The 19,044-nt window shown below is 42.9% G+C and overlaps 1 protein-coding gene across 3 annotated transcripts in view; it reads right to left on the bottom strand.

Moving 5' to 3' along the window:
• Positions 1–19,044, bottom strand: part of LOC137634540 (pleiotropic regulator 1-like) — a 78,857-nt gene that overhangs the window by 10,524 nt on the left and 49,289 nt on the right. For all 3 annotated transcript variants that reach the window (XR_011042525.1, XR_011042526.1, XM_068366992.1), the window contains exon 5: positions 15,260–15,407. Coding sequence is in view for 1 of the 3 variants with exons in the window: in XM_068366992.1 (XP_068223093.1) it covers positions 15,260–15,407 (148 nt within the window). In the remaining 2 variants the exon portion in view is untranslated. The remainder of the gene's footprint in view (positions 1–15,259; positions 15,408–19,044) is intronic.

The following is a 19,044-nucleotide window of genomic DNA, read 5'->3' on the forward strand; positions in this document are numbered from 1 at the left end:
AGGAGTTTGAGGATGCTGGAGCCCCCCTACGGGGGGGCTGAGGCGCTGAGGACCAGGAGGAAGAGGGAGCCTCTCTCCTCGTCGTGCTGGGAGAGGCCTGGGCCGTCGCGGCACTGTCTGAGACGGACCTCTTGTAGGGCGGTCTCCTAGTAGGCGTAGGCCTGGGGGTGTTCAAATCTTTCCGCTTCGAGACCTTCTCCATAATGGTCTCTAATTCTTTTAAGGGGAACAAGGAGTCACCCCACAAGGGCAGGCTGCTCATGGCCCGCGCTTCCCTGTCTGGGACCTTCCGTGACACCTTAGCCAGGATGGTGTCTCTTTTGCGGAGTACCCAATTCGCTGTCAAGGCGAGCGACTGGTACGTCAAGAACTTTAAGGTTTTACCCCCGGAGGTAATAAGTTCCCTCAGGAGGTTCTGCTGGTCAGGGTCCCCGGGGTCGAACGAGGCTTGCACTCCTACTAAGGTGGAAGCCCACCAGTCCAGCCAAGAGGAGACGTGCACCAGGTCCCTCGACATTTCTTCCATCATGGAGGCCTCCGATGGAGAAAAACAAACTGGGGCCGAAGAGGCTCTATCTTCTGAGACTCAGGATGTCAAGGGAAGATTCCACTTTACAGGGGCCTGGACGACGCCCTTCTGGCACATATACCTTGCCCTGATTCTTGAGGGTCTGGAGCAATTTTGAGGAACTCTGAGTTTTGGGGGCCTCGGCATTACTAGCCACCACTTTGTCGACATATTCTTGCCCTAGGACCAGATCTCGGGCTAGAGGAAGCGCTAGAGAGGTCTTAGGTTGGGTAGGGGTCTGCATTATCCGTAAAAGGCTGGACCTCCAGTAGTCTTCGTCAGTAGCTGCAGGTTCCTCAATCTTATGGTGCCTCCTGATAAGGCCAATCACCCTTCTATAGGCCGAGTCCTCCGTTGGGGAGCCCTCCCTACCGTCAGCCGAGGTCTCGGCTTGAGACCGGGGAGCTGGGTTGCCGGGCACACCGACCGGACGCCTAGTTCTTGGAGCCAGGGGCGCCGTCCTACCGAGGTACTGGACTTCTTCGGCGGGGGCGTCCGCACCAGGGGCAGGGGTTAACGCAGGCATCGTCGACTCAGCAAGGACTCTCGTCCGCTCAAGGTCTCTGGGTCACTAGGACGCGGTTCCCGTGGGCTGACCCGACAGCGGGAACCGTTCCTTCCAACCCGAAGGCCGCACCAGCTGGGCTGGTTCGGCCAGGCTGCCCGAAAAGAAGCGCGTTTCCCCCCGCTGGGCGGGGTGAACCGGAGGCTTCGAGGACTTATGCCTACCTGTAGAGTCCTTCTCGCAAACTTGCTTGCGAGGGTCAAAGCCGTGTTAGGAGGAAGGTATCCTTGGCGAGAACTCCTTGGACCGGCGGTCCGGGGAACAACGTACTCTTGTCTCACGGGGTACGAAGACCCAATCACCATACGGTGACCTACTCCTCCTGTACTTACGTCTTGGAGAGCGGGAGCGCTTCCTGCTGTATCTGGCGCGCGACCTAGAACGGGAACGCCTGCTCCTGGACCGCTCTCTCCGACGGCGATGTTTTCTCCTGGCGTCCTCCCCCGACGAGTAATACTCTTCTGAAGAGCCCGACGACACTGTACTTACCGCATGGCGGGCGGTAGCGGGGACCGCGGGGGACTTCGTAACTCGTTGAGTGCCCGAGGTAGACGGTTGAAGGAATTCTTCGGGGACTTCCGTGAGGGGGGTCGGGAACGATGATTGACGCCCCACGCTAGGAAGCCAGGGATCCAGGCCCTCTTCCATTCCTAACGGGGACCTACCAGGTGTCTTCGGAAGCTTCCAACTGAAGGCATCATTCCCCGTAGAACCTAACTTACCCTGGTTGTCGCCTCCTGCCGAAGACCCTGAAACACAGGCCCACGAAGGGGGCGAAGACACAGACACAACGTTACTACCCCACAAGGGGTCATCGGAGGACACGTGCCCCCCGAGCACGAGGGCCGACTCTCCGGACGCACTACTGGGCTCTTCACTAGCCCTAGAAGGACCCGCAACCCCCACTGCACATTCACTAGACTCTAGGGGAAGATCGCTTTGTTCTTTCTCCACGACAGACTTACCTCGGCCCCTACTCTGCGTAGGGGACGGCGAAACAGAGGCCCCGTCGGACCGCTCACTGGGTGATGGTAGCGGCGAAGTAACGCTAGCTTTCCTGGGGGAACGTTTTGACGATTTCCTCTTTTTAGTTCCGTAACGTACCCACTGGATATCACTCCAACCTACACACTCGGGGCACGTATCTGATGACGAACAAACCCTTCCCCTAGAGGAGGAGCAAAGGGAGTGAGGGTCCACTTCAGGCTTGGAGAGGAACGCTCCACACGATTTACCGACTCTAGGCCCAGGACAACGACGGATTTGCTCCATATGCACAAACGCAAGACACAGGCATGTAGGGAATCAAGGAATACACTGGGTAAGCACAAGGGTGGAAGGTGAACACACAGGAACACCCGGGAACAGTACACAGGAAACACAAGTTACCACGCGGGGAACACGTGGGACACACAGAACGCACACAAAGGATCGATAGAGAACGAGAGCGACGTGTTGACACGTCGCGACCAGAGAACTTACTGGAGATGTTGACCCGGGCGGACATCGACCTAGCGATAAGCCTACCCTCGGGGCACATTCTTTAATGCCGGGGTAGGCCTCCATAGAAAACGGGATAGAGGGTACCCTACACAAAACTCTGGTCGGTAGAGAGGAGATTACAGGTAACTCCTGAGAAAGTAGTTCGAGGTAAGTATTCGTGTTGGAACAAATTAGGATTAAGAAGGATGCTGCCTTTCAGGACTTCTCAAACCCTTTCCCTACTTACGACCTCTGGGACCTCCAAACTAAGGACCCACTGAACAAATACCTTCCCACAGAATCAGTCACATGTCTGATGGACAAGTTGGTCTTCATTAAGAGTCTACATAATACATCATACTCCTCTCTCTGTACACCAAACAACATTGTGGATAAAAGGATCAATAATAGGCTCTGTTCTGGCCTTGGCTCCTTCTAGAATATTAATACCAAATAAACTACGCCTCCTAGGTAAGTTCCTTCCTTCCAGCAGTGAAAAGATAGGCTATCTGCTCTTAAGTTTCAATAGTACTCCTGAATAAGGGTATCACTTATCTAAAAGGTTCATGGCTAGAAGATGTAGAAGACGATTCCCATCTCTTATCCTTGGGTATGTTGCTTGTAGCAAGTAAGTAGTTAACTTAGCTGAACATTGGGTAAGACCCACAATAAGTAGAAGTCCTACGTCAGGGCAATCACTCCCATTTCCTGGACAAGCCCCTCCCTCTCACCTTAATCAATTGTTAAGCATGGAGACATCAGACCCTGTAAAGCATTCAGTCAGGGAGAGTAACATCCTGACAACCCTAAACAAATACAGCACAAACTTATACATCTCCATTCACTCGGCACAAAAGAAGTTTCTATGCCTTGTCTGGTAGGGCAGGACCTTCCAATTCAAGACCTTTTGCTCTGGCTTTGCAACAGCTACCCACGTCCTCAAGAGGGCAGAATAGGCATTGGCCTCCTAGGCTTACTAAGTATATAGCAGTAGCTGGATGACAGAGTGATTTTGCTTTCCTTCAACCAAGCATTGGTCAGAGGCCTACAGATTTTGTCAGGATCAGCCACTAATCAGGCCTGCATATAAACAAAATGAAGTTCGACCTCACCCATTCCACAAGAGTAATGTACCCAAGTATAGAGATGGAAACCATTCAGGGGAGGGTAAACCTGTTTGAGATGAAGGATGAGGCATCTCAAGTTTACCCCTCATCAATTCTCAAGACACTCAGCCCTCTGCAAAGCAATCACAAGCAGTTTGCCTGGAAAAATTTATCCTTTCCGCAGATTCAGGATACGTTCTCTCCAACTCCAAAAAGCAAAGAACTGCAAAGCATCCTCCTGTGATGATGGAACCTTCACAACCTATTGAAGGGAATCACACTAGTCCCAACCAACCACAAGGTTCTAACTTGGATGGGGAGTACACACCGCTGACCTTCACATCACAATTGAACACTTGCTGCAGTATGTATGACAGAATCCACAAACTTTAAAATCTACAACGAATGACTCTCGTACCTTGATAACAGAATTTACAGCCTCACCAATTTGCACAACAATATGGATGACAGTTTTTTTTCTTAAAATCTTTAAACCAGCCACAGCTCAACTTTAATGTTTCTCTTTCTATGTCTGCTAAAGCATCTGGCTCCTATTTAACAAAGTCAGCATACATTACCTTTGCCTTTTCACAAATTATTATCCAAAAATCATATCTCCTACTAACTTCTTTGATCCAGATGAACACAATTTTTCTATGTTATCAAGAACAAGTGGCCATTGTTTCATAAATGCCAGCACCCTTTTCTCAACATAAGTTGATTTTATTTCTTCTTTTTTCTTGAGATTCATACAGATTTTCGCGAAATCTGCCACACACGCACCTTGTTCAATCTTCTCAATAATTTCTTTTTACACTTCTGCGGTAATCACCTCACACTCTTTCTTAATCGTCTTGGGGGTCATTTTCTAGATATGTACTGTACTATTAACTTGATGATGGATATTGGCAATCAAAATTTTTTAAAGAACACACGGTCACAACTTTACAAAATTCAATGAACACCTCGTGGGTGGTGTATAGGCACTGCATGACTGGTCTTTGAATTGAGTGCTAGTCTCATTAGTATTTGTCCATGAAAAATGCGCATATGAAAATAAGATTTTGCTCACAGTGTGATAAGCTAATTCTAATTAGTATGCTTATATACTGATTTATTCATATTCAAAGTTATATATAAAATGGGGTACCACTGTACATCCGACTTCATATACAGTATTTCATCAGCAGTTTTTTATGATACCTATATCAGTTACTACTAATGCCATTGCCTAATCTATAGTCCTCGACTTTATTTCCTTCATCAACAGCTTCATCAATCAGGGTTTCTTCTTGGATATGAAAGTTGCTTCAACGCTTGAGGAGGCTTTTGAGGTAGAGGACACTGGTATAAAGTATATGTCCAAGGAAGTTGGCACGTTTTCTGCCTTTTTCCTTCATAAATAGGATGGCAGCACACAACAGAGTAATTAACTCCCATTGACATTAAAAGAAAATCACTCAGTGTTGGTATCATGATCCTCAAACACAGCAAGCTATAAAGTACCTGAACTGTATATGTCCAAGGAAGTTGGCACCGTTTTCTGCTTTTTTCCTTCATAAATAGGATGGCTGCCCACAATAGAGTAATTAAATCCCAATGACATTTATGAGAATCGGTCAGCGTTGGGATCCTGATCCTCAAACACAGCAAGCCCTCTCCACGAGAGAAAATGCTTTGGCCATCATTTTCGTCTAAAACTTCTTTGACTGAAAAGGCTCCTCTATATATTCTTGGTCTTCCTTGCAATGCATCTCTTCCAGCTCCATCAAACCTTTGTTTGTTAGCTTCTCAGAATGAGATTCAAACCACCCCTCAAAATCCTCTTTCCCCCATCAAGATGTTTTTCACGAAGCTCAATTAGACTGGGGACGATAGAATTTGAATCTGTTTCTTGTTTGAGTCCCTCAAAGATGTTAATGAACTGTGGTAATAACGTCCCCCACACACGGTTCATATTTGTAACTGTCACTTCTTTCCACGTAGTATCACTATTTTGGATACAGTTGTTAATATTATAGCCTTCCAAAAGTCCAATAAGCTGACACCAGTTATCCACTTCCTTCAATGCTTGCCTGTAGGTCTGACGTATAGTATTTTTTGAAGTTGATTATTACACCTTGATCCATAGGCTGGAGAAGTGAGGATGTGTTAGGGGGTAGAAACATATTCTCAACATTCAGGTGGAAATCATCCAAGAAGGGTGGATGCCCTGGGGTATTATCCAAGATTAAAAGAATCTTGTATAGAATTCCCTTCTTCAGACAATATAACTTCATCTAAGGAATAAATTGGTGAAAGCACCAGTGACCAAGGCTTTGCACTTGATATACATTTGATGGGAAGACAACTTATTGTCAAATTTTTCAGAGCATGTGCATTGGCGGTGAGGTAAACTAATAACGGTTTTAACTTTATATCACTAGAAACATTGTCATCCCGCGAGCAGCGTTATCCTATCCTTCGCACCTCTGAATACTGGCATCATCTCATCCACATGACTGCTACAAGTTTTTCTAGCATTTTTTTTTTTACAAGAGGCCAGTTTCATAGATATTAAAAATCTGTTGAGGAGTGTAACCTCCCTTCTCTATTCTTTTCCTTACCTGTTTCGGAACTTTATTTCTCCTTTGTTTGCATTCATCTCTTCACAGCTAACAGCTACGTAGTGCAAATTGGCACATTTCTAAAACAATGAAATCACCCATGACTTGCAAAAAAAGTATCATTAGCAGGTTCTTACCCTGTCTTAGCCCTTAGATCTTCCAAAAGGCTTCATGCCCTCTCTTGTGTGAGCATTAAGGTTAAGTAGTGCGAGTATCTGCCCCTGGTGTTCAATCCACGTGTATAGAAGTCTCCATCTCCTTTACCAGCTTTCTGCATTTCATGCTAATTATTGTCAACCGAGTAGACAATCTACTGAAAGCTTACAATGCTCCATAATATTGCTTTTGTTCTTTTAAATTCTACACACTGTCAAAATTATTTATATTCTATGAATGTGCTACACTTGACATCTTTTCAACAGAATCTAAGTTCTTAATCATTGCAACCTTCGTTTTCATAGAGATTGCTTACAGCTTCTTAGCATTGCCTCTATCATCTCTTGGCTAACTCTTTCCATTAGCCATTATGGAATATTTTTTAAGAATATACTGTACAGTACAGTTAAACAAAACAACAAAATATAGCAAACAACTGGAGCATAAACAAACGTGAGTCACCACGTAACCAGACTGACTGTGTGATTCTGTGGGTATGGCACTGTGCTGCTTAGTGTGGGTTGCAGCCAAACATACTGTATACACTACTATGCTGAAGACGCGCAATTCAAAATTTGCACTAGCAAAAGATTGCAAACATTACTTCATTATAACGGCAAGTGTGTTCGTAACTTCAACGTTTGTAAGTACTGTATGGTTGTGTCTGTAATCATACTGTATACTCCAAGGGTTCAGCCCCTTGATAAATAACACAGACCCTATAGTATAGCACACACTTGAACATTCAAGAAAATGCACAAGTAATGAAATTCCATAAAACTTATAGCTTAAACTGAACTGCCTATCATAGTTACCATTCAATTAAAGAAATTTATCAGAAAAATGTATCATGTCAGTAAATAGAAGCTTTACAAAATGCATCATTATAACAAAGACCAAAGTAAAGAAATTATGTAAGTTGAGCTTATTAAAGTAATCATCTGTTATTGCAGGGACCATTATAACAAAGGAGATGAAATGATGCAAAAATAAAACTGTGAAAATTTTAGGGGGGAAATCAAGAACTACTGCAATACCTCCTATATAGTAAAGTGGTGGCATGCTAGCCTTGCATTTACATAAACTGCAGATCGAGTCCAAAATTAGCTTGTGAATTTTAGCTGTTTACTTGGGAGGTTACTGCTATAATTGGGCACCAAGGTTGTGAGATTTTTTTGAAAAATTAATAAGAATGGTACTACTTTCTAGGTAGTAGAGTGGTAGCATGCTAGCCTCGCATTTACATGGACTGCAGATCGAGTCCCAATTCAGCTTATGAGTTTAAGCAGTTTACTTAGGAGGTTACTGCTGTGATTGGGCACTGAGGTTGGGGGTTGTGTTTGCCAAGCTGACATTCTGATGAGCTCCTCTTTAGATTGAATTGGAACTGAAACCTGATACCTTTCCAAACAATTACCAAAAGAAAAGCTTTATTATTTCTATGAAGTTCCCCTGATGCTTATGTTGCTTCCCTCTCAAAGCTGTTTAAATTTCAACATCTACCAAAAACTGAAAAATTCTGCTTTCTTTCCTTGCAAAATTCTTCCCCTTTTGGCAAGCATCGAGCCATCTGGTGGTTTACTATCTAAGGGATGATGCATTATAGTTCCCTTTACCATTCAGTTCTCTTTTCACATGTACCGTGATCGATCGTCTATAATCCCACATGATTTAAATTAGGATTTTTCCTTTGTGGTCTTAGGTTATTCAGTTTTTAATTGGGGATGTTTTATTCTTGGATTGCTATGAAAGCTGGTGAGTGGTTCGAATATGCATGAGTAAATCACAAGGTGATTACGAATTATTCCCAGCTTTGTGAAACATGCCAGCTGGCGGGTTGTGTTTGCTTTTTATGTTTAGAGGAAGATGCTTGCTTAAAATTTATCTTTTTGGGTATGTTCAGTTGATAGCTGATCGTTTTCATTGTTCTGATTTAACGTAAATCAATTATTATATGCCATCATTATTTAGCTTTTTTTACCATTTAGTTCATGGAAAAATCCAGAAGACTGGGAAACTTTAAATATTTTACAGGAAAATGTACATTAAGCGAGCTTCCAAAAATGTTATTTTCCTTAGTAAAATAAATTTTTTAATATACTTACCCGATGATCATGTAGCTGTCAACTCTGTTGCCCGACAGAAATCTAAGGTCGGGATACGCCAGCGATCGCTATACAGGTGGGGGTGTACACAACAGCGCCATCTGTGAGCAGGTACTCAAGTACTTCTTGTCAACAAGAACTCAATTTTCTCCTCGGTCCACTGGTTCTCTATGGGGAGGAAGGGAGGGTCCTTAAATTCATGATCATCGGGTAAGTATATTCAAAAATTTATTTTACTAAGGAAAATAACATTTTTCAATATTAATCTTACCCGATGATCATGTAGCTGATTCACACCCAGGGTGGTGGGTGGAGACCAGCATACATGTTAACATTAGAAGCTAAGTATCCCGTATCTCATTTTAGCAGTTATTCAAAATAACAAACATAAAATAAATAAGTACCTGGTAAGGAAGTCGACTTGAACCATTACTCTGCCTTTTTAAGTACGTCTTCCTTACTGAGCCTAGCGATCCTCTTAGGATGCTGAGCGACTCCTAGGTGCTGAAGTATGAAGGGCTGCAACCCATACTAAAGGACCTCATCACAACCTCTAATCTAGGCGCTTCTCAAGAAAGAATTTGACCACCCGCCAAATCAACCAGGATGCGAAAGGCTTCTTAGCCTTCCGGACAACCCATAAAAACAACATTAAAACATTTCAAGAGACAGATTAAAAGGATATGGAATTAGGGAATTGTAGTGGTGGAGCCCCCACCACTACTGCACTCGTTGCTACGAATGGTCCCAGAGTGTAGCAGTTCTCGTAAAGAGACTGGACATTCTTAAGATAAAAGACGCGAACACTGATTAGCTTTTCCAAAAGGTTGCGTCGAATATATTTTGCAGAGATCTATTTTGTTTAAAGGTCACGGAAGTTGTGACAGCTCTAACTTCGTGTGTCCTTACCTTCAGCCAAGCTTGGTCTTCCTCATTCAGAAGGGAATGAGCTTCTCGTATTAACAGTCTGAAAATAATAGGATAAAGAATTCTCTGACATAGGCAAAGATGAATTCTTAACTGAACACCATAATGCTTCAGACGGGCCTCGTAAAGGTTTTTAAAATAGAACTTAAGAGCTCTTACAGGACATAATACTCTTTCTAGTTCATTTCCAACCATACGATAAGTTTGGAATATCGAACGATATTGGTCAAGGCCGAGAAGGCAGCTCGTGTTTGGCTAGAAAACCAAGATGTAGAACATGTAGCCGTTTCGGATGAAAATCCGATGTTCTTGCTGAAGGCATGAATCTCACTGACTCTTTTAGCTGTGGTTAAGCATATCAGGAAAAGAGTCTTAAAGGTGAGATCTTTCAGGGAGGCTGATTGAAGTGGTTCGAACCTGTCTAACATAAGGAATCTTAGAACCACGTCTAAATTCCAACCAGGTGTAACCAAACGACGCTCCTTCGTGGTCTCAAAAGACTTAAGGAGGTCCTGTAGATCTTTATTGTTGGAAAGATCTAAGCCTCTGTGACGGAAGACTGATGCCAACATGCTTCTATAACCCTTGAAAGTGGGAGCTGAAAGAGATCGCTCATTCCTCAGATATAAGAGGAAGTCAGCTATTTGAGTTACAGAGGTACTGGTCGAGGATACGGATACTGACTTGCACCAGTTTCGGAAGATTTCCCACTTCGATTGGTAGACTCTAAGGGTGGATGTTCTCCTTGCTCTAACAATCGCTCTGGTTGCCTCCTTCGAAAAACCTCTAGTTCTCGAGAGTCTTTCGATACTCTGAAGGCAGTGAGACGAAGAGCGTGGAGGCCTTGGAGTACCTTCTTACGCGTGGCAGACGTAGCAGGTCCACCCTTAGGGGAAGAGTTCTGGGAACGTCTACTAGCCATCGAAGTACCTCGGTAAGTTATTCTCTCGCGGGCCAAAGGGAAGCAACTAGTGTCAACTTTGTCCCATCGTGAGAGGCGAACTTCTGCAGTACCTTGTTGACAATCTAGAACGGAGGGAACGCATATAGATCTAGATGAGACTAATCTAGTAGAAAGGCATCTAAAAGAACCACTGCTGGGTCCGGGATAGATGAGCAAAGTATTGAGAGCCTCTTGGACATCGAGGTTGCGAAGAGATCTATGGTTGGCTGGCCCCAGGTGACCCAAAGTCTCTTGCATACATCTTTGTGGAGGGTCCAATATGTTGGAATCATTGTCCCTTCCTACTGAGACAATCTGCTAAGACATTCAAGTTGCCTTGGAAGAAACTTGTTACTAGTGAAAAGTCTAGACCTGTTGAACAGGAGAGGAGGTCACTTGCGAACTCGCACCATGTCAGAGAGTAGGTCCCTCCTTGCTAGGAGATGAACATCAAAGCAGGGAGTTGTCCGTGTTCACCTCCACTACTTTGCCTTGAAGGAGAGACCTGAAGCTTTTCCAGGTCAGACGTACTGCCAGAAGCTTCTTGCAGTTAAAATGCATTGTCCTTTGACTCGAGTTCCATAATCCCGAGTATTCCCTACCGCCTAAGGTCGCACCCCAGCCTACGTCCGATGCGTCTGAGAAGAGAACGTGGTTGGGAGTCTGAACAGTCAGGGGAAGACCCTATAAAAGGTTGATAAAGTCCTTTCATCAAGTCAGACCAGACTTAACTTCCGGAAACCGGGATCGAGACCGCTTCTAGCGTCTTGTCCTTTTCCAGTGAAGAGCTAGATGAAACCGAAGAGGACGGAGGTGTAGTCTTCCAAGTGACACCAATTGAACCACGGATGACAGTGTCCTAACCAGACTCATCCACAGCCTGACAGGGCCGTGTTCCTTCTTCAGCCTCTTCTGGATGGATAGCAGGGCTGGGGGTTGATTGTCTTGTTCAGCCATGTCCTCATCAGAGGGTTCCTCATCCGAAACTGATGAGGAAACGGCAACGGAGTGGGCAACGTCTGACTCGCTGAATCCGGTCGCACTGGTGGATGCGTGACGGAGCCGGACACAAGATCATGGTACTGCTGCACAGTCTGTGAACTGTCAACCATGGGGATGCGAGGAAGTACAGCGACAACCCGAAACTGTCTAGACTGTCTGGGTAGTGCAGACAACCCCTTATCGGGTTGCTGAGGTTGCCGCACTGCGTCACAACAAGTCACCTCTGCTGGTTGTTGAACGTCTTCCCAGTGACACACTGAACATCCACAACCACCTCCGAGAGTAGCTTAACGTCAACGTGCGACTGGCAACCCACACTGGGTCGCACCGGTGGAGGAACCATCTCAACTGGCGGACGTGAGTAGGATACCTCAGCGTCAACAGGGCGTACAACCAACCGGTAGGAAGGTCGTTGGCAAGAAGGTTCTTCTCCGTAAAAAATCCTCTATCAAGGACTAAGCTTGGACTGCATGTCTTGCAACAAAGCCCAAGGTCTATGGGAGCAGGTGTGGCAACAGACGGGGTTAGCGACTGAAGCGGAACCATTTACCCTCCCTGGAAGCATGTTATGCTTTAATTAAAGTCCATAGGAGGCTAAGCAGCTTAAGGCTCCTCTCCAAATGACAGAGTCCTCAAGGGAATATCAGAAGGAGGGAGAACAGCACTTTCTCATCTACAGGAACCATGTCCGAGAAAAGCTAGGTTATCTCAGTGAGGGTTTCACTGGTGCATAAGCAGCAGACCAGAAGGCAACGTTATGAAACTGCTTGACAGTCTGTGAACTGTCAAAAACTGAACTGTCAACCCCAACAGGTGCGTGAGGACATACAGCACTGGCGTATTAGTAGCACACCAGAAGGCAATGTCATGTAACTGTTAGACAGTCTGTGAGTTGGCAACAACCAAAGCTGTGTGGGGAAGCCTCAACTCCTGACTGACTAGTTTGCTGCGGGCGAGTGGCGGTAACCACAGTGTGTTGCTGAGGCTGACACACCGTGTCAAAACACGGCAGCTTGTGGTAGCTCACGCACGGCAACGGAGAGCTCCGTGTGTCTGTGGGAGTCAGCATGCGTCTGGCAGGGTCGATTGCGCATGGGTGGAGGAGCTCTCACAACAAGAGTGTGGGAGCAGGCAGCCATGCCGGGCGCACAACCGTGGCAGGCTGTAGGCCAACGGGTGCATCGTCAACCTTCTCCGCAGTCGGAGAGTGGGAGCTGGCAACAACAAAAGCGGAGTGCTGGTGCGTGGGAGGGACTGCCGTGGGTTGCGGAGCATGCCGCATTGTGGCAAAACACGGCAGCTTGACAGCACCTTCCCACTGCTGATGCGGTAGCTCACGCATGTCAACGGAGGGTGCAGCATGAACATGCGTCTGGCAGGGTCGACTGCGCATCGGTGGTGGAGCTCTCACAGGTGGAGTGTGGGAGCAGGCAGCCGCAGTATCTGCTGAGCGCACAACCGTGGCAGGTTGTAGGTTAACAGGTGCAGTGTCAACCTTCTCAGCACGATACTCCTGCATGAAGGAAGCAAGCTGAGACTGCATATCTGCAGCATGGACCACTAGGGTCTATAAAAGACGGCAACAAACGGAGCTACTGTCCGTTGTGACTGAGGGTCTAAAACAGCTGGTGCGGCAACAGACGGAGTTACTGCCTGTTGCGGTACCACCTTGCCTCTCTCGGAAGGTGTGCAGTCGTCGAAGACTGCAGCGAATCCGAACTGACCCAGTGGCTACACCTAGGCCGTTGGACTTGCGCGGAAGGGACCGACTTGCACTTAAAAGCTGCAAGATTTGGTCCATGGTTTCTGCGAGAAACCTCTTCCGCAGACGAGGAATAAATGGGCTCTCTCGTCTTTGTGTGGGTGGGGTGATCACGTCGGCAACGTGTGTAGATACACCCGAAACCACGGAGGGAAACGTCTGTTCGTCGATCAAGGCCTGTGGAACCCATAAGTCCTTCGACATTACTTCTCCCCTGGGCTTGGGAGCTTGTAAGAGGTATCGGACTAGGTGAACAACTGGCACGAACAGACGAACCCTCGAACGCAACACTGTAACACTTTGCGCATATCACTTTATCACTTTTGATTTTCTGTTTGCACTTATTTCACTGAACTCGAAACTTTAAGTGATTTGTACCTGAAACACGCAATCCTATCCTTCATTAAAAGGTAGTAATTGCGAAAACAGTTTTACAATGCAACAGAAAAACATAATGAAAGATAAAGAATTCAGTGGCTGGAAAAGAGACTAAACACTAGATCAAATAAACTACGTTTAAAATCTCTCACCGCAAAAAGCCTGGGAACAAGAATAAAACTCTAGAAACGTTTTACCTTCTTCCCCTAAAGCGACTAGGGAGAAGAGTAAAAAACGAGAACAACGTTACCCGCTTGAACGAATCGTTTATTCTCCTCTCTCTCCCTCCGTCTCTATCTCTCTCTCTCTCTCTTGACTTAGAACCTGAGAGATGAGCCCAATTATATATCGTTAAAACATATTATTTGTTAAAGGAAAAAACTGAAAGGTTTCCAAAATAAAAAGTTCCTTTATTAGAATTAAAACCATTTAAGCTAAGAAAGAATGAACGAAACGCTAGAATCGGTTTACTCTTACTGCAACGTGAAATACTCTCTCTCTATCGTAACGATAGAGCGCATGTTGAACGTTCTGAACGTCAACAACTGCGGAGACTAAACTAAACGTTAGTTCATCTTTGAAAACAGTACGAGACTATCAAAGAAATTCTTTCAAAAACATTAAAATTAAAAAAGTATAAATTCTTAAAAGGAAATACGATATGACGGGCTCAATGTTAATTAACTTCGGTTCCAAGTAAGGACCGCCTACTATTAGGAAAGGTCGCATATAAACAAACATAAAAATTGATTTTTTATAAGTTTATAATAAATGGAAAGTTAATCGAAGAGGCTATAAATGGCGGAGAGAAATAAAATAAATAGATCTATAACTTGTTGCAAAATTACCAAAAACCTAAACACACTTCCGTCTAAGGGAAGGGTCGGTCATTAAAAGTGAAAGAGAGTTCATACTCTCTTCGTCACCAACACTTCCGTCTAAGGGAAGGGTCGGCCATTAAAAGTGAAAGAGAGTCCATACTCTCTTCGTCACCATAATTAAATCTATCCAAAACGAGTTCAAGTTTTGAAATGAAGATAAAACCCCTGCATAGCGAAAGCTCAAAACTGGAATAGTGTACTTCCCCAAAACGTTGTGAAAACTAATCCAGTTAGGGACGGCGTATTTAGTAGGTCTTGCCTGTGGCACGACAGAGGAAAAATTGAGTTCTTGTTGACAAGAAGTACTTGAGTACCTGCTCACAGATGGCGCTGTTGTGTACACCCCCACCTGTATAGCGATCGCTGGCGTATCCCGACCTTAGATTTCTGTCGGGCAACAGAGTTGACAGCTACATGATCATCGGGTAAGATTAATATTGAAAAATGATGCAATATGAACATCAGGAGAGTATAGAAATAAATCTTTCCTTTATTTTCTACTGTACTTCACTCTAAAACAACCACAATATTTTGTTCCATTAATTGTGAAGTGATTACTGTACAGAATAATTTTTCAGAAATGTTTTATTTAATTTTCTCTATATAATGGTAAAGCACTAATTTTATACAGTAGTTCTTACTATATATGTAAGCTGTCAAATACTTCGCATAAGATCATAGTAATTTAGTAAGACAATGGTTATATTGCTATATGACAACACGGCTGATATAGATAATAATATAAATAAAAGTAGAAAAAGTTTATAAAGATAGTTACCTGGTTGAACGGGTGCTTGTAATTTTTGGAAATTGTACCCGGTACGCCAGTCCCAAAAATAGAGTGTACCATTATCTGCACCAGAAACTAATACACCTTCCCGATTGACACCTAGACAGTTGACAATGGCATTATGCCCGGAAAGATTCTGTGAATAGAAAGAAGCCAATTACATTAAAAAAAATATATCGCGCACCATTCTGATATAGGAGGTCAGAATGCTAATACATACAAAATTCAAATGAAATTTACACATTAGCAAACCACATCAAAATGACAAGTTTTTAAAGTAATTTACATTTTTCCTAAATATAAAAACCTAAGTCCTTTAATAGTTTCAAGTGTCCCAAAGTATAGACTGCATTATGGGGCACATATCTTATAATTACCATAAGTTTTTCTTAATACAACTATCAACTGCCTCCTTTGACAGAATCTGGTTTCTCATTTCCCTCGATATCTACATGCGCATGAATCCAACAAAATTTAATATTCTTACCTATATTTTCAATTAGATACAGCCATCTAAAAATTTATATTACCATTAGATGTGCTGTACAGTTGTACACTTGTAAAGGTAATCTAACAGAGTAAAATTTAGAAACCATATCCCAAATCCAACACCAGCACTGGACTTAGCTCAATCAGTAAAAACTAAAACAGAGCCCTTCCTTATTGCATTGAGTGTGCTCTAGGAAAGTAACCCTCAATACCATGTGGATATTTCTCGCTTTGGATCAGATATACATTTACAAAATCCTACGGAGGGAAGTTTCCTTTTATGCCCTATAGAGTACAGTACTCCATATGGGAGATTTTACCTTTGGGGATTCCCAATTCCTCCAAAGTACTTAAAACTATACCCTAAAGGTATAAGGTATCTAGGGAGATTATCATAAAAAGTAATGCATTTTACATTGGCAACTTTTGAAGTCTAACCCAATATCAAGCCAGCAGTGACTGGCATTGAAGATTTAAAGGCAGTTCACAATCATCTATTAAAAAACTAGGTATGGGACATTTAAGAGCTCCACTGGCAAGTCAAATTCCATATTACTGCTATTACTGTTTTTGTTACTGAGGAATATATTTCACAGCCAACACAAGTTTGGAGGAAATTAATGCATTGTAGAGCATTATGAGGTGCTTTTAATCAGCATCCCAAAGAGTATGGAATGAAATTCTAATGAAATTAGAAATGAATACAATTTACCTTCAAGTTTTTAATATGAGAAATTCATAATATCTTACTGTCAAATAACAATCATAAGACGCATGTTTCATTCTTACAAGAAATTCTTTTCCCATACGTTCTGTATACGTATAAATCAGGGTTGGGATGAACATTCCTTTTATGGCAAAAATGTAAAGCCCTAGTTTTCAAAGGTGAAAATTTGATCATCGTTTAGCAGCCCACTTTACTATTCTATTAGTTAGATTGAAATTTCTCTCAGCAACAACTATTTGTGATGATACAAATAATATAGAGAGGCCATCAACAAAAAAGAAATGCATAATTTCACAAAAGATAGGAGAATTAATACCATTTAAGGATAATGTAAATAACGTTACGCTAGGGTAACCTAATGGAACACCTTGATTATAATTGTGAATATACAGTACTGCCTACTTTTATCTTAAATTGGTAGCTATTCATGAAAGATCTAACAAACTTTGAGAGGTTTAGCTCCAAGTCAAATTTCATGAATGGTTCAAAGAATAAAAGTGTCTCCAGGTGGTATCATGTCTTTTCCAAGTCTGTTTTTGCTGGCACAAGTTTCACAAATTGATGACACTAGTCTAAAACTTCAGTGAAGAATTGCATTCAATGGAATACACATTGAAAGGGTTAATAAGTCATTTCTGTAATAAAATTCATACCAATTGGGCATTTACTATCTTTTCGGTTAATTTAAATATACAAGATGTCAATGCAATCAGGCGATACCATTAGTCGATAATGATTTGACCATCTTTTCCATGTTTAAAAAAGGCTAAAACGATAGCAATATTCCAAATATTTGAAAATAAATTCTTTCCACATTATATTGATGAGACTAAGCAAAATTTATTTAGTTTCAGTACTAGCTATATGAACAGATTTAGACCAGCTTAGTCTGGTAGAAGGTGTCTAGTCATTCAGTCATTCTTTGTCCCACTTCATATCTTTTTACACCTCTACTTGTTGCTCTTTACCAATACTATTCTTTTGCCTATCACAAAGCAAATAATTACCTATCCTTTACATGTGGGTATCCAGACACCACCAACAGTTCCTCTATGTTACTTTCCAAACACCATCTCAGCAAGTTGAGGGTTTACAACCAATGGGGCAAAAAGTATATTGCTTGCTAGATGGACAATGGTAGATTTGTACAGTTTCCTTGTTAAAATAGATTAGCTTACATTCTTAGAAACTAAGCCTCTTACTTAAGCTAATTACATAGTTAAAGTCTTCATTGCAGCTGCTCCAGTGATCGGAACCAGCCATGAAGAAGGAATGCCTCCGGGTTGCCAACTCCTTTACCTAACAACCACATTTCCCTCAGCCAACAAAACTTCCACAGCTACTACAAGACCACATTAGCAAAGGTCTCACTCTTCTAATGGGATTGATAGATTGAGCTAAAAATACTATTTATGGCAGTAATTTTTAGGCACCTTGGTCCATACTGCATTAAGTTTTCAGGTAACAATAAAGAGCAAATAATTATGCCTAGTTCAAATTGATTTATTGTTCATTGAACTGGTGAAATTCTTATGCTGCTTCACAGATATAAAAGATGAACTGTCTTTTAGGGAAAAGGAAATGATAGTCAAATCCCTATATCTCTAGGCAGAATCAAAATTTTATGACTTACTATACTATTCTTTGGTGGTGGTATTTTTGGCACACGAGAGTTATCTTTATGTTCCTGAAGGCTGGAGCTTCTTCAAAATTTGAACAATAAGGCTGAACAAAGGAAAAGCATAAATAGTGAGACAATTCCCAGATAGTAAGATTGCCTCTATCTTACAGTGTGCTGGATCCATCTGGTTTGAACAGCACCAACATACAAAACACCCTTGTTGATCTCAAGACCAATCTAAGATCAGGGACTGCTCTCCCCAGTTGACACTATCAACTATTACCTGATTCCTACCCATCACCCCTTGCCTCTATTCACATTAAGATATCTACTAAAAGCCAACACTAAGTCTTAAATTGTAAACCACACTGATTTCTTACCATACCAATAATGTCAAGTTGTCTGAAATTAAACCTTTTAATCTTTCTGCCTGGAGCACAGTGAATGTTCTGGATCTAAAATGGTCTGAGCTTGAGGATGTTGAAATATGACCCACTGTCCTGAAGTGTCCAAGTCTCTTTAGCTTGACGATCAAGTACATGTGGCACCTAATGTTGTCTAGACATGTCCATAAATGTTATAATCTAAGCAGCTCATAAATATGATATTTTAATTATAAAATAAATTTTTGAATATACTTACCCGGTGAATATATAATAGCTGCAACTCTGTTGCTCGACAGACAAAAAACAGTAAAAACTCGCCAGCGATCGCTATACAGGTTGCGGGTGTGCCCACCAGCGCCAACTGTCGGCCAGATACCACTCTCTCGATGTAAACAAAGACTCAATTTCTTCTCATCCCACTGCGTCTCTATTGGGGAGGAAGGGAGGGTTGTTTAATTTATATATTCACCGGGTAAGTATATTCAAAAATTTATTTTATAATTAAAATATCATTTTTAAATATTTAACTTAGCCGGTGAATATATAATAG

Source organism: Palaemon carinicauda, chromosome 44 (genome assembly GCF_036898095.1).
Source record: "Palaemon carinicauda isolate YSFRI2023 chromosome 44, ASM3689809v2, whole genome shotgun sequence".
Classification (NCBI taxonomy): Eukaryota; Metazoa; Arthropoda; class Malacostraca; order Decapoda; family Palaemonidae; genus Palaemon; species Palaemon carinicauda.